At 45.3% G+C, this 14,302-nt stretch overlaps 1 protein-coding gene across 1 annotated transcript in view; it reads right to left on the reverse strand.

The window, feature by feature from the left end:
- Window positions 1–14,302, reverse strand: part of LOC130360959 (uncharacterized) — a 68,120-nt gene that overhangs the window by 22,999 nt on the left and 30,819 nt on the right. Inside the window, exon 10 of the mRNA XM_056563515.1 lies at window positions 13,756–13,932. Within this exon, the coding sequence (XP_056419490.1) occupies window positions 13,756–13,932 (177 nt within the window). The remainder of the gene's footprint in view (window positions 1–13,755; window positions 13,933–14,302) is intronic.

Consider the following 14,302-nt stretch of genomic DNA (forward strand, 5'->3'; position numbering starts at 1 on the left):
CACTAACAGCTGAGATAGGCGTAGTACACAAGGACAAGACGTTGGCAAGGTCGGACGTAGCAAGAGGTCAAGGCAGGCGGCAAAGGTTCGTAGTCAGGGGCAACGGCAAGGGTCTGGATACACAGGCTTGGGAACACACAGAATGCTTTCTCAGGGCACTAGGGCAACAAGATCTGGCAAGGACAGGAAGGGGAAGTGGGTTTTTATGTGTGGAAGTGCTTGGGAACTGATTGGACCAGGCACCAATTAATGGTGCACTGGCCCTTTTAATCTGAGAGACCCGCCGTGCGCACGCCCTAGAGAGCGGGGCCGCGTGTGCCGGGACTGAGCAGGAGGATGGGGCAGGTGAGATGATTGGGATGCGACCCACGGGCAGGCACGTCCCGCTGCGTGGATCGCATTCCCCGCCGGAGGACACAGAGCAGCGCTCCCGGTCAGTGAGTCTGACCGAGGCGCTGCAAGCCAGAGCAGAACGCTGCGAGTGCTCCGGGAAAGGAGCAAGACCCAGAGCGCTCGGCGTTACAGTACCCCCCCCCCCCTTGGGTCTCCCCCTCTTTTTGGAACCCAGAAATTAACGAATTAGCTCCTTGTCAAGGATGTTGGCCTTGGGTTCCCAAGATCTCTCTTCGGGGCCACAATTCTCCCAATCAATAAGAAAATTTTTACCTCGGACAACCTTGGAGGCGAGAATCTCTTTCACGGAGAAGACATCCGAGGACCCAGTGACAGGAGCAGGAATGGTGACCTTGGGGGAAAAGCGGTTAAGTATGAGAGGTTTGAGAAGAGAGACATGAAAAGAGTTAGGAATGCGAAGAGAAGGAGGAAGATGGAGCTTGTAGGAGACAGAATTGATTTGTTTTTTTATTTTAAATGGCCCGAGGTACCGAGCACCAAGCTTGTAGCTAGGGACACGGAAACCGATGTATTTGGCAGAGAGACAGACTTTGTCACCGGGGGAAAAGATAGGAGGAATTCTTCTCTTTTTGTCAGCATGTCTCTTCATGCGAGATGAGGCCAGTAGGAGCGACTTTTGGGTCTCTTTCCAGATGGAGGAGAAATATTGAGTCAATTCGTCCACGGCGGGGACTCCAGAAGAAGTGGGCATGGGGAGGGGGGGGGGGGGAAGAGGATGACGGCCGTAGACCACAAAAAATGGAGATTTGGACGAAGATTCAGAATTTTTGAAGTTGTACGAGAATTCAGCCCAGGGCAGAAGATCAACCCAATCGTCTTGACAGGAGGAGACAAAATGTCGAAGGTAGTCGCCAAGGATCTGGTTTACTCTTTCCACTTGTCCATTGGATTGCGGATGATAGGAGGAAGATAAATTTTACTTGATTTTTAATTGACTACAAATTGCTCTCCAAAATTTTTAAACAAATTGAACGCCTCTATCAGACACAATATGCGTGGGAAGTCCGTGGAGACTAAAAATGTGGAGAAAAAATTGTTTAGCCAATTGAGGCGCAGAAGGAAGACCTGGAAGCGGGCCAAAATGGGCCATTTTGGAAAAACGATCCACGACCACCCAAATGACAGTGTTGCCATGAGATACAGGAAGGTCAGTGATAAAGTCCATACCTATATGGGACCATGGTTGTTCAGGTACAAGCAGAGGAAGGAGAAGACCAGCTGGCTTCTGGCATTGAGTTTTGTCATGTGTGCACACTGTACAGACCCGTACAAAATCCGTCACATCTCTCTCCAGAGAGGACCACCAATAATGTCTGGCAATTAACTGTATGGACTTTTTGATTCCAGCATGACCAGCCAGGTGGGAGGAATTACCCCATTTGAGAGTTTGGAGGCGAAGACGTGGAGGAACATATGTTTTTCCTGGAGGAATTGGCACTAGAGAAGCAGGAGCAGAGGTGATCAGACATTCTGGGGTATGATGTGTTGAGGAAAGGCTTCAGATTCTGAGACATCGGTGGAGCATGATAGAGCATCTGCCCTGATATTCTTGTCCACAGGGCGAAAATGAATCTGAAAATTAAAATGGGCAAAAAACAACGACCATCTAGCCTGGCGAGGATTTAACCGCTGGGCGGACTGGAGATAAGACAAGTTTTTATGGTCCGTGTAGATGACGATGGGATAAAGGGACCCTTCCAGAAGATGTCTCCACTCTTCGAGTGCCAACTTGCTGGCCAATAATTCACGGTCACCTACAGAATAGTTTTTTTCAGGAGGGGAAAAAGTTTTGGAGAAAAATCCGCAAGTGACATTTTTTTCTTTAGCGTTTTTTTTGTAGAAGAACAGCTCCAGCTCCAACTGAGGAGGCTTCAACCTCAAGGATAAAAGGTTTGAGAGTATCAGGCCTGGACAAAACTGGTGCAGAGGCGAAGGCGGCTTTGAGATGATTAAAGGCTTCCTCCGCCTGCGGTGGCCAGGATTTTGGATTAGCATTCTTCTTGGTTAATGCTACAATAGGAGCAATAATGGTGGAGAAGCGGGGAATGAATTGTCGGCAATAATTAGCAAATCCAAGAAATCGTTGGATAGCTCGTAGACCATTGGGGCGTCGCCAATTCATAACCGCAGATAGCTTGTCAGGGTCCATTTGAAGGCCTTGGCCGGACACTATGTAACCCAGGAAGGGTAGACTGCTGCGTTCAAAGAGACATTTCTCAATCTTGGCATAAAGATGATTTTTGCGTAGGCGCTGCAGCACTTGACGGACATGGAGGCGATGTTCCTCTAGGTTGGGGGAAAAAATTAGGATGTCATCTAGATAGACTACCACACAGGAATACAGCATGTCCCGAAAGATCTCATTGACAAAGTCCTGAAACACTGCTGGGGCGTTGCAAAGTCCAAAGGGCATGACAAGGTACTCGAAGTGACCATCTCTAGTGCCCTCTTGAAGGCGGTTTTCCATTCATCACCTTGTCGAATACGGATAAGGTTATATGCGCCCCTTAGATCTAGTTTAGTGAAAATTTTTGCCCCACGCAGTCAGTCAAAGAGTTCGGAGATCAGAAGCAAAGGATAGCGATTCTTTACTGTGATTTTATTAAGACCGCGGTAGTCTATACAAGGATGTAGAGATCCGTCTTTTTTGGAAACAAAGAAGAATCCAGCTCCGGCTGGAGAGGAAGATTTTCGGATAAAACCTCTTTTTTAGGTTTTCCTGAATGTATTCAGACATGGCTTGCGTTTCTGGAGCGGAGAGTGGGTAAATCCTTCCACGGGGCGGAGTGGTACCAGGGAGCAAGTCGATAGGACAGTCATAGGGTCTATGTGGTGGTAAAACCTCTGCTTGCTTTTTGCAAAAAACGTTTGAGTAGTCCTGATAGGCCTATGGAAGACCAGACAATGGAGAAGTGATGGAGACTTGATTGACAGGAACCGATTTAAGACATCGCTTGTGGCAGGAAGGTCCCCAACTCTTAACGTCCCCAGTGGCCCAGTCGAGGATAGGTGCGTGACGCTGGAGCCAGGGCAAACCAAGAAGAATTTCTGAAGTACAGTGGGGCAATACGAAAAATTCAATTTTTTCAAGATGGTGAACTCCAATGTTCATGAGCAGGGGTTCGGTGCAATAACGCACGGTGCAGACCAGTCTTTCTCCATTCACCGAGGCAATGAAGAGAGGTTTGACGAGACGGGTAACAGGAATATTGTACCTGTTGATGAGTGAGGCTTCAATGAAATTTCCTGCTGGCCCAGAGTCCAGAAAGGCCTCAGCAGGGAAGGAAGACTTAGTGGGCAAGGAAATCCGTACTGAAATAGTAAGACGTGAAGAGGAAGAGTTCACACCTAGTAATGCCTCTCCCATGTTCACTAGGTGCATGCGTTCTCCCAGACGCGAAGGACGAAGAGGACAGTCCTTTAAGAAATGCTCAGAGCTCGCACAGTACAAGCATAGGTTCTCGTTCCTACGGCGAGTCCTCTCTTGTTGGGTCAGGCGAGACCGGTCCACTTGCATGGCCTCCTCGGCGGAAGGGACAGTAACAGGTTGCAATGGTTGCTGGAAGAGAGGAGGCAGGCGCGGATTACGCCTGGTGTGAACAAGATCCTTTTCCTGGTGAAGCTCCTGGCGTCTTTCAATGTAGAGCATATCAATGCGGGTAGCCAAGTGGATGAGTTCAGTCAGGGAGGAGGGTATCTCTCGTGTGGCCAGACAATCCTTGATGTGGCTGGATAAACCTTTCTTGAAGGTCGCGCAGAGAGCCTCATTATTCCAGGCCAACTCAGAGGCCAGAGTACGAAACTGTGCGGCATATTTGCCCACTGTAGAGTCTCCTTGGACGAGGTTTAGCAAGGCCGTTTCTGCGGAAGAGGCATGGGCAGGTTCCTCAAAGACACTGCGAACCTCGGTGAAGAAGGACTGAATGGTAGCAGTGGCAGGATCGTTGCGGTCCCAAAGCGGTGTGGCCCAGGACAAGGCCTTTCCAGATAGCAGACTGACCACGAATGCCACCTTAGACCGTTCAGTGGGAAAGTGGTCCGACATGATCTCCAGGTGCAGCGAACACTGGGTCAGGAACCCACGGCAGAGCTTAGAATCCCCATCAAACTTGTCTGGTGGAGACAGGCGAACTCTGGACACGTAAGCGGCAGCTCGCTGTGGGGGAGATGGTGGAAGAGATAGAAGCTGCTGAAACATAGTAGTCAACTGTGACAGCTGCTGCCCTTGTTGGACGATCTGCTGGGACTGCTGGGCGATCACGGTGGTGACATCCGTGAGGCTTGGCAACGGTACCTCAGCGGGATCCATTGCCGGATCTACTGTCAGGAACCGGACTGGAAGCGGGTAGTGGATCCTCTGTGTTAGTGAGGCGATGGCGTGGGCTGTACCAGGGGACCGGTTCTAAGAAGTTACTGGTTTTCACCAGAGACCGCCGCAAGGCGGGATGGACTTGCTGAGGCGGTAACTCCCAGGTCGTATCCCCCGATAGCGACTCGACCTCACTAACAGCTGAGATAGGTGTAGTACACAAGGACAAGACGAAGGCAAGGTCGGACGTAGCAAGAGGTCAAGGCAGGCGGCAAAGGTTCGTAGTCAGGGGCAACGGCAAGGGTCTGGATACACAGGCTTGGGAACACACAGAACGCTTTCTCAGGGCACTAGGGCAACAAGATCCGGCAAGGACAGGAAGGGGAAGTGGGTTTTTATGTGTGGAAGTGCTTGGAAACTGATTGCACCAGGCACCAATTAATGGAGCACTGGCCCTTTAAATCTGAGAGACCCGCCGCACGCTCCCTAGAGAGCGGGACCGTGCGCGCCGGGACTGAGCAGGAGGACGGGGCAGGTGAGATGATCGGGATGCGACCCACAGGCAGGCACGTCCCGCCGAGTGGATCGCATCCCCGCCGGAGGACACAGAGCAGCTACACAACATCATAATACATACCTCCTCTGCTACACAACATCATAATACACCCCTCCTCTGCTACACAACATCATAATACACACCTCATCTGCTAAACAACATCATAATACACACTTCTTCTGCTACACAACATAATAATACACACCTCTTCTTCTACACAACATAATAATACACCCCTCCTCTGCTACACAACATCGTACTACACACCTCTACTATACATAATAAATATAATACACATCTCCTCTGCTACACAACACCACAATACACACCTCATCTTCTACACAACATCATAATACACCCCTCCTCTGCTACACATCATAATACACACCTCTACTATACATAATAATAATAGTACACACCTCCTCTTTTACACAACATCATAATACACCCCTCCTCTGCTACACAATATCATAATACACACCCATTCTGCTACACATCATCATAATACACACCTTCTCTGCTACACAACATCAGAATACACACCTCCTCTGCTACACAACATCAGAATACACAACATGATAATACACACCTCCTCTGCTACGTAACATCATAATACACACCTCTTCTACACAACATCATATTACACACCTCAGCTGCTACACAACATCATAATACACCCCTCCTCTGCTACACAACATCATAATACACCCCTCCTCTGCTACACAACATCATAATACACACCTCAGCTGCTACTCAACATCATAAATAATACAATATGATATATAGATTTGGGGGGAATTTTTCATTGTTTTACATAGTTTATTGGTGATAAAAAGGCCCAAATTTTTGCGCAATTGGTCGAAAAATCTAAAATGCATTTAGACCCATTCAAGAAAACAACCATTACATAGTTGGCTTTAAGCAGTGGCCAGGGTTTTATTAACTAAAATTGGCAAGGATTTTATTTTTCTTTGTATAACCTCACACCAGCCTGGACCAAACTTGTCTACATCTAAGCTACTTTGGTATTTATAAAGTGGGAGACGTACACGTGACGTATGCCCAGGCAAATGGGGGTAAAACTAACTTAATTTACACAGACAATGAAAGATTCCCCCTTAGGGCAGGGTCACACAGTGTGCAAATATGCGCCAAATACGCTGCAGATTCACTGGCATTTTAGAGTACCCCCATAAATATAACAATGCTCCAGTAATTGTGAGGCATAGTACTATATGCAACTCACGAGCTGAGATGAGCGAGCAAAATTTGGCAAACCTGGTTCCGACCCAAAACTTCGCTGAAATCACTGCTCACTGAACTTCCCAAAAGTAAGTAAAGTCGGTAAAGCAGGTGATCTGTATAGTTGTGAAACCCTGCTCTGTTGACTTGCGTAAAGGGGACTAAGCTTGTTAGCAGAAAGCTCAAGGAGTTAACTAGTGCTAGTTAACACACTAGTTAACTCTTTCCTTCCTGGGCCAGAGTACAGTGCTCAGCCAGCAAGGAAAGAGTTAACCAGAGTTAAACAGTGCTAGTTAACTCCTTGAGGGGAAGCAACTCAACTCTTCAATTGCCGGTTCAGAAAGTTTCAGATAGGTCGTTCATCTCTGCTCATGAGCTCAGTCCCAGTTATTCAAGACAATAGAGCAGTCTTTCCTGATCAGGGGTCCTGAAGGCTTTCCAGGCATGCTGGAAGTTGTAGTTTTGCAAAATCTGGAGGTACCCTAGTTGAGAAAATCTGGAATAAATTGGGTATAATTTGTATAGGAAGAAAGAACTAACAGTTTCAGAACTTCTTACTTGATACGGAGAGCTCAGCAGATCCAGTTCAGAGGTCTCTGATCTTCTCTCCTCTTATGGGGAATATTCAGTGTTTAGTCCCTCGTAGAATCATTGAATCAGACGACCACAATAAATGTTACTATATAACTCCTGGAGATCCTGTTACAGCTCTTAATCCAGCCTCCAGAAGAGACGTCACAGAGATCTTCAGTAGCAAACATTTCATCATTTGCACTCGATGTATTATTTGCAGGAAAGGTTTTATAGTTTAAAGGGGAACTCCGGTGGAAAAGAATTACATTTCAAATCAATTGGTGCCAGAAAATTAACCAGATTTGTAAATTACTTCTATCTATTTAAACATCTTAACTCTTTCGGTACTTATCAGCTGCTGCATGCTCCGCAGAAAGTTGTGTAGTTCTTTCAAGTCTGACCACAGTGCTCTCTGCTGACACCTCTGTCCCTGTCAGGAACTTTCCAGAGCAGGAGAGGTTTGCTATGGGGATTTGCTCTTACTCTGGACAGTTCCTCATATGGACAGAGGTGTCAGCAGAGAGCACTGCGGAAAGACTGGAAAAAACTACACAACTTCCTCTGGAGCATACAGCAGCTGATAAGTACTGTAAGGGTTAAGATGTTTATAAAGAAGTAAATTACAATTCTATTTAACTTTCTGGAACCAGTTGATTTAAAAAAAATTCCACTGGAGTACCCCTTTAAAGGGGTACTCCAGTGCGAAAACAATTATTTTCAAATCATTTAGTGACACTAAATTATGCAGATTTGTATATTACTTCTATATAAAAAAAAATCTTAATCATTTCAGGACTTATCAGCTGCTGTATGCTTCAAAGGAAGTTGTGTAGTTCTTTCCATTCTGACCACATCACTCTCTGCTGCCACCTCTGTTCATGTCAGGAACTGTCTGGAGCAGGAGCAAATCCCCATAGCAAACCTCTCCTGCTCTGGACAGTTCCTGATATGGACAGAGTTGTCAGCAGAGAGCACTGTGATCCGACTGGAAAGAACTACACAGCTTCCTCTGGAGCATACAGCAGCTGAAATTCTGCAGTGAGCATTGTGCAGTGGAATCCCATTGTTAGCAATGGGACTCTGCTGCATCAGAATTTTCAAGTGAAATTTCGTCGTGTGAACTAAATGTATGTTCAGCGCTCACCAGCCTGGTGCAGTTAAAATTTCACTTGTTTATTTTGCTTCAACAAAAGGACAATGAACTTCCCCCGGTGCAGGGAACAAGATGATCTATTAATAATACATCAATGCACCGAGCTGTCAACATTATCAGAAATAACAGGTTTATCTTGTAGAAAATCCTGATCTTAGTTGTAACTTATCATCACCTTCAGTAAGGCTGGGTTTAGGTTATCGGTGCTATTTTTGTTTTCATGGGACTTTTTATTTTTAAAAAATGTATTAATTCTTTATGGCATATGAAGTGACCAAAATTCTGGCACTTATTATTTATTTAATGTTTACGCCATTCACCGTGCAGTTTAATTATCATTATTCTTTAATAGTTTGGACAGTAACACACGCAGTGATATCAAATATGGCATCTTTCACACCACCGTTGCGCCCTGTCGAGAATGGCCGTCAAACTTTTTTTTTAGTTTGAGGACCGTCCTGTTGACGGGACGCAACGGGAAACAGCGGGTCGCGAAGGAATCGATGGGGTCCGTTGGGTGTGTGACTATGGCTATAGCTTCTATAGTACAGTCTGCATCACTAAATTCACTTTGCAGGAGGGGAGGATATTATTCCCTATAATAACACTGTACAATGTGAGGAGATCATAGATAACTTTAAAGAGTACCTGTCATGATTTTGTTAAATTTTATGATCCTCTCAGTTCATTGCTCCCATCATGATAAACCACCCCTGCCTTTATTTGTATACATTTTTCGTTTTCTACCTTGATATTGCTCTGTATTTTCTGCTCAGTCAGATTCACAGACTGGGAAGGGGCGTTCCCCAGTAGATGTGATATCATCTGAAGCCTTACAGTGGAGAACTTCCTCCATCACTCTGCTACACACAGCCCAAAGCAGTTCAGTGTGAGATGAGCTATGATTGGCTAAGGCTGCACACCCCCCCCCCCCCCCCCCCTTCAGCACTCCAGACTGTATTTCCTGATTTTGGACTTCTGCGAGGCCAGCAAGTGTCCAAAGTCTGTGCAAGAGATGGGGGAAATGTGCTTTGGACAAGTAGGGAGACACCTAGAGGTAGCTTTTCTTAAACTTTATTTTTTTAAACAAAGTACATTAGAAAGATATTTTTTATTTACCATAAGGGATGCAATAGCATAAATTAGTTTTAATGACAGTGCCGATTTAACAATTTGAAGATTTGATTCCCAATGCAGCACAGGAATGAGCATCTGTCCGGTGCAAACCATGTGACAGTCAGAAGCTCCGCCCATCACACAGATTTTTATATGAAAAGCATAAAAAGATGACGGACTAGGAAATAAGGTCATGTCTCAATTTTTTTTTTCAAAGACCAACATCTTAATTCAGCCTAATAAAATATGAATTTTGCCATGGAAAGTGCCATTCCTTTATTTGGTCTGGGGGCCCTGAGTGTCATCAGTCCGCCCTTGTTGCTACTCACGAAAAATCGTGCTGAAAAATTTGGCTTATACTCAAGTATATACGGTATTCTTATTATTGTTGTTGTTATATGGGTGAAAAACACCCCAAACAACGATTCCCAATAAAATCAAGGTAAATAATGGAATGAATAAATGTATAACAATTTATTATTATTATTATTATTATTATTAATACATATAAAATATGGTATATATACCATACTTGACAAAGCCGCTCCAGGCAAAACACGTTGGAGTTGTGGTTTGGTACCTGGGGTGAATCTTGCCTTTCTATCATGCAATTTTTTGTTGCTATCCTGTACCTTTTGCTGTTACTCTGTATGTCCCACTCTTGCTGCTATATGTTTATTTTTTTCACTAATAAGTGGTTATGTAATGCAAATGCACACTGTTTTTATGAAGTGTTGGTTTTCTCACTAGTTATATACACTACCAGAGCCCTTTTTTTTTTCACCTTGATCATTGATTTTATTCCCTCCCTTGCATTATGTGCATTACCAGCGGCTGACCAGTTGTCAATTATACTGATTATATATTTATATTCCAGGATATTCCACCCCAGTACCCCCACTTTCATTTTATCTCATCTAGCATATTGATTTTATACTCTGTTCTTATTTATCAATAAACTATTACCCCGTATAAGAGATGAGCGAACTTACAGTAAATTCGATTCGTCACGAACTTCTCGGCTCGTGATATTCCAAATATTTTATATTGATTCACAAATACAATATGTCTACTTTATGTTGGCATCATAAAATTGACCTATGTTTATCTTTTGAAGACCTTAGAGGGCTTCAAAGTATAGGAGCAATGTTCAAAATTTTCATGAAAATGTCAAAATCTGAAGGGACAGATGTTATAGAACTACAACTCCCAGCATGCCTGGGCAGTCTAGGCATGTGGAGAGTTGTAGTTTTGCAACATCTGGAGGGCTACCGTTTGAGTACCACTGTATAGTGGTCTCCAAACTGTGACCCTACAAATGTTGAAAAACTACAACTCCCAGCATGCCGAGACAGCAAAAGGCAGTTTGGCAACCACTAGAAGGCAGCAGTAAAGATCGCTTTCCTGCTACATTCATTGATGCTCCGCGCCGTCGCCTCCCTACCTCCCCCACCGATGATCTCCAGTCCCCACCGCATGAAAGTCCCCAGGTACCGGCCGCGATCTACTCCTTCCGCTCTGCCCGACATCCAGGGGTGGGCATAGTGGGGGATTTCCATGGTAACCCCCCGTCTTCAACTGCCATTGGTCAGTAGTCATTGCTAACTAATGGCAGGGCATAGGAGGAGTTGGCACCACTTCAACCTCACTCCTATCCCTTAGTATGATGGGGGCTGTCACTGACAGCCCGGAATAGCGACAAATTGCCGATCTGAATTGATCTGCGATGTGCCGTGATCTCCGACATGGGGGGGGGGGGTCTCAGGACCCCCCTGGGCAATATGCCGGGATGCCTGCTGAACGATATCAGCAGGCATCCTGGTCCAGTCCCTGCCCGGCTAGCGGCGAGGACCGGAATTCCCACGGGCGTATCCATACGCCCTCAGTCCTTAAGGACTTTAAAACGAGGGCGTATGGATACGCCCTCCATCCATAAAGGGGTTCTCCGGTGCTTAGACATCTTATCCCCCGCTGGGGACCCCCGGGATCTTGCACGCGGCACCCCGTTTGTAATCAGTTCCCGGAGCGTGTTCGCTCCGGGTCTGATTACGGACGACCACAAGGCCGGCGGTGTGTGACGTCACGCCTCTGCCCCCGTGTGACGTCACGCTCCGCCCCTCAATTGCATTGACTTGCATTGAGGGGCGGAGCGTGACATCACATGGGGGAGGAGGCGTGACGTCACACACCGCAGGCCTTGTGGTCGTCCGTAATCAGACCTGGAGCGAACACGCTCCGGGAACTGATTACAAACGGGGTGCCGCGTGCAAGATCCCGGGGGTCCCCAGCGTCGGGACTCCCGCGATCAGGCACCTTATCCCCTATCCTTTGGATAGGGGATAAGATGTCTAAGCACTGGAGAACCCCTTTAAGAGGTTAAGTGAACCCCATTCTTGTATTGCCACGCAGGGAGGAGTTTGTTGTTGTTTTAAAGCAGCCTCAATTCCATGGTACAATACATATGATAGATTGAAAATACATAAGACAAGCACAAGTACAGTGAACATGAATACAATTATGACAGACTGGTGTGGAGAAGGAGAGGACCCTGCCCAGAAGAGCTTACAATCTACAAGGGGAACAGTTGTTCACAGTGCAGCAATTGGCAGCAGGATTACTGGGTCTGAAGACTTTTCTGAAGAGATAAGTTTTCAGGTTGCTTTTGAAGGTCTTTACGGTGGATGAGAGCCGGATGTGTCCAGGTAGTCCCTGAGTATAGGGGAAGCTAGGGAGAAATACTGGAAACAGTTGTGTGAGGTGCGAACGAGGGGAGAGCACAGATGGAGGTCCTGTGGGGATCGGAGATTATATGAGGGGCGGTCTCGGAAGATCAGGTCAGAGATGTATGGAGGGGACAAATTGTGGACGGCCTGGTATGATTTTATTAATGGTTAAAATGAAATTCTCTGGGCAATGGGTAGCCAGGAAAGGGATTGGAAGAGGGAAGAGGCAGAGGAGGAGAGAGGGGAAAGAATGTTAAAGGGGTACTCTGGTGGAAAACATTTTTATTATTTTTGTTCAAATTAACTGGTGCCAGAAAATTTAATAGATTTGTAAATTACTTCTATTTAAAAATCTTAATCCTTCCAGTACTTATCAGCTGATGTATGCTCCAGAGGAAGTTGTGTAGTTCTTTACAGTCTGACCACAGGGCTCTCTGCTGACACCTTTGTCCATGTCAGGAACTGTCCAGAGCAGGAGCAAATCCCCATAGCAAACCTATCCTGCTCTGGACAGTTCCTGACATGGAGAGAGGTGTCAGCAGAGAGCCCTGTGGTCAGACTAAAAAGAACTACACAACCTCCTCTGTAGCATACAGCAGCTTATAAGTACTGAAAGGATTAAGATTTTTAAATAGAAGTAATTTACAAATCTTTTTAACTTTCTGGAGCCAGTTGATTTGATTTTTTTCCCCCCACTTGTGTACCCCTTTAAATGGAAGACCACAAAGGGGGATGTTGCAGTAGTACAGTTTGGAGATGATGAGGTTATGTATGGGTATCTGTGTGGAACTTGATGAGATAAGGGCTGGTTCAAGAAATGTTTTTGCGGTAAAGTCAGCAGAGGGCAGTAAGGGTTAGGATGTAAGGTTTGAAACACAGCAGAATCAAAGGATATCAGAGATAGTGGACTTGTGGGACTGGGGAGAGAGTGAGACCATTGACTGTAATTCATACATCTGGTGGGGAAATTTGTGAAAGAGAATGAATTTCATGTGAAGTTTTATAAAGTAGGAGGAGAAGGAAGATAAAGTTGATCTGGGATCCTTAAAGGAGAACTCCAGCCATATGAAATTGCTTTTACATAGCTGCACATATTAAAGTTATATAACTTTGGAATGCACAAATATAGTCTTTGCTGAGCACATACCATTTCTCTCAGCTTTTCTTTCAGACAGGAAGTCCAGTAGTTCTTATCACATATGAGGATTTCGGTCTCCACTTTGCTGAGTACAGACATGTCACTTAGCCTTGTCACACTCCCTTCTGCACAGCTCTCAGAGAGCCCTGAGCGCTTCAGTGTGTGATGGGCTGTAATTGGCTGAGGCACAAACACCTCCCTCTTCTATATGAACTGCTTCTTTAACCATGTGACCTGCTCAGATGCACAGGGAATGATGGTCTGTGGGGTCTTCTACAGCTCTCAGCTCCTTGCACATATCAAGAAGTACCCACATTTTCAAAGGCTTTTTATTAGGGCTATGGGGGTCCAATTTTGAAAGAGTAAGAGCCATAGGATAGAACCTTGAGGGACTCCAACAGAGGGAGGGTGAGGTGAGGAGGTGGCATGTGAATGGGGAACACTGAATGTACAGTTGTTGAGGGATTAGGAGATCCACAATTACAATGACATAAACATGTCCCATACTAGCAATTCCTAAACACATCGTCTATCTGCAAGGTATGGCACAGATCTCATAGGGTTTGGGGGAGTTTGTAACCCCCAGTGCAGGAGTAAGGTCCAGTTTGGCTCCAGGTAAAGGCTTGAATGTGAAATTTTGTAACAGTGTTGTGAAGAACAGGAATAGCTCCATTTTAGCCAAGGTTTCCCCAGCACAGCTACGTTTACCTACGAGGAAGAACAGAAAACATTGATAGAAAATAACTGATCATCTGAGATTACAACTCAATTGAAATAAGATTAAATAAATATTTGGCATAGAGGTTTTGGGGCTTTGATCTCTTGTGATTGATGCTCATTATTCCAATGGTTGTAAGTGAAGAAGAACAAGTTTGAATTTGTTCAAAATTTTACAAAACATTCAGATTTCTCAGTGTTTTGCTATTTACCCTGGTTAAATCTGTACAGCAACAGGGACTCTTGTCACATGATAGGAGTCCTTACTCTTGTACACTGAGAAGTGAGGGATATATATATATATATATATATATATATATATATATATATATATATTATATCTCTTGCTGTTCATTTAACT

The sequence above is a fragment of the Hyla sarda genome, chromosome 3 (assembly GCF_029499605.1).
Source record: "Hyla sarda isolate aHylSar1 chromosome 3, aHylSar1.hap1, whole genome shotgun sequence".
Classification (NCBI taxonomy): domain Eukaryota; kingdom Metazoa; phylum Chordata; class Amphibia; order Anura; family Hylidae; genus Hyla; species Hyla sarda.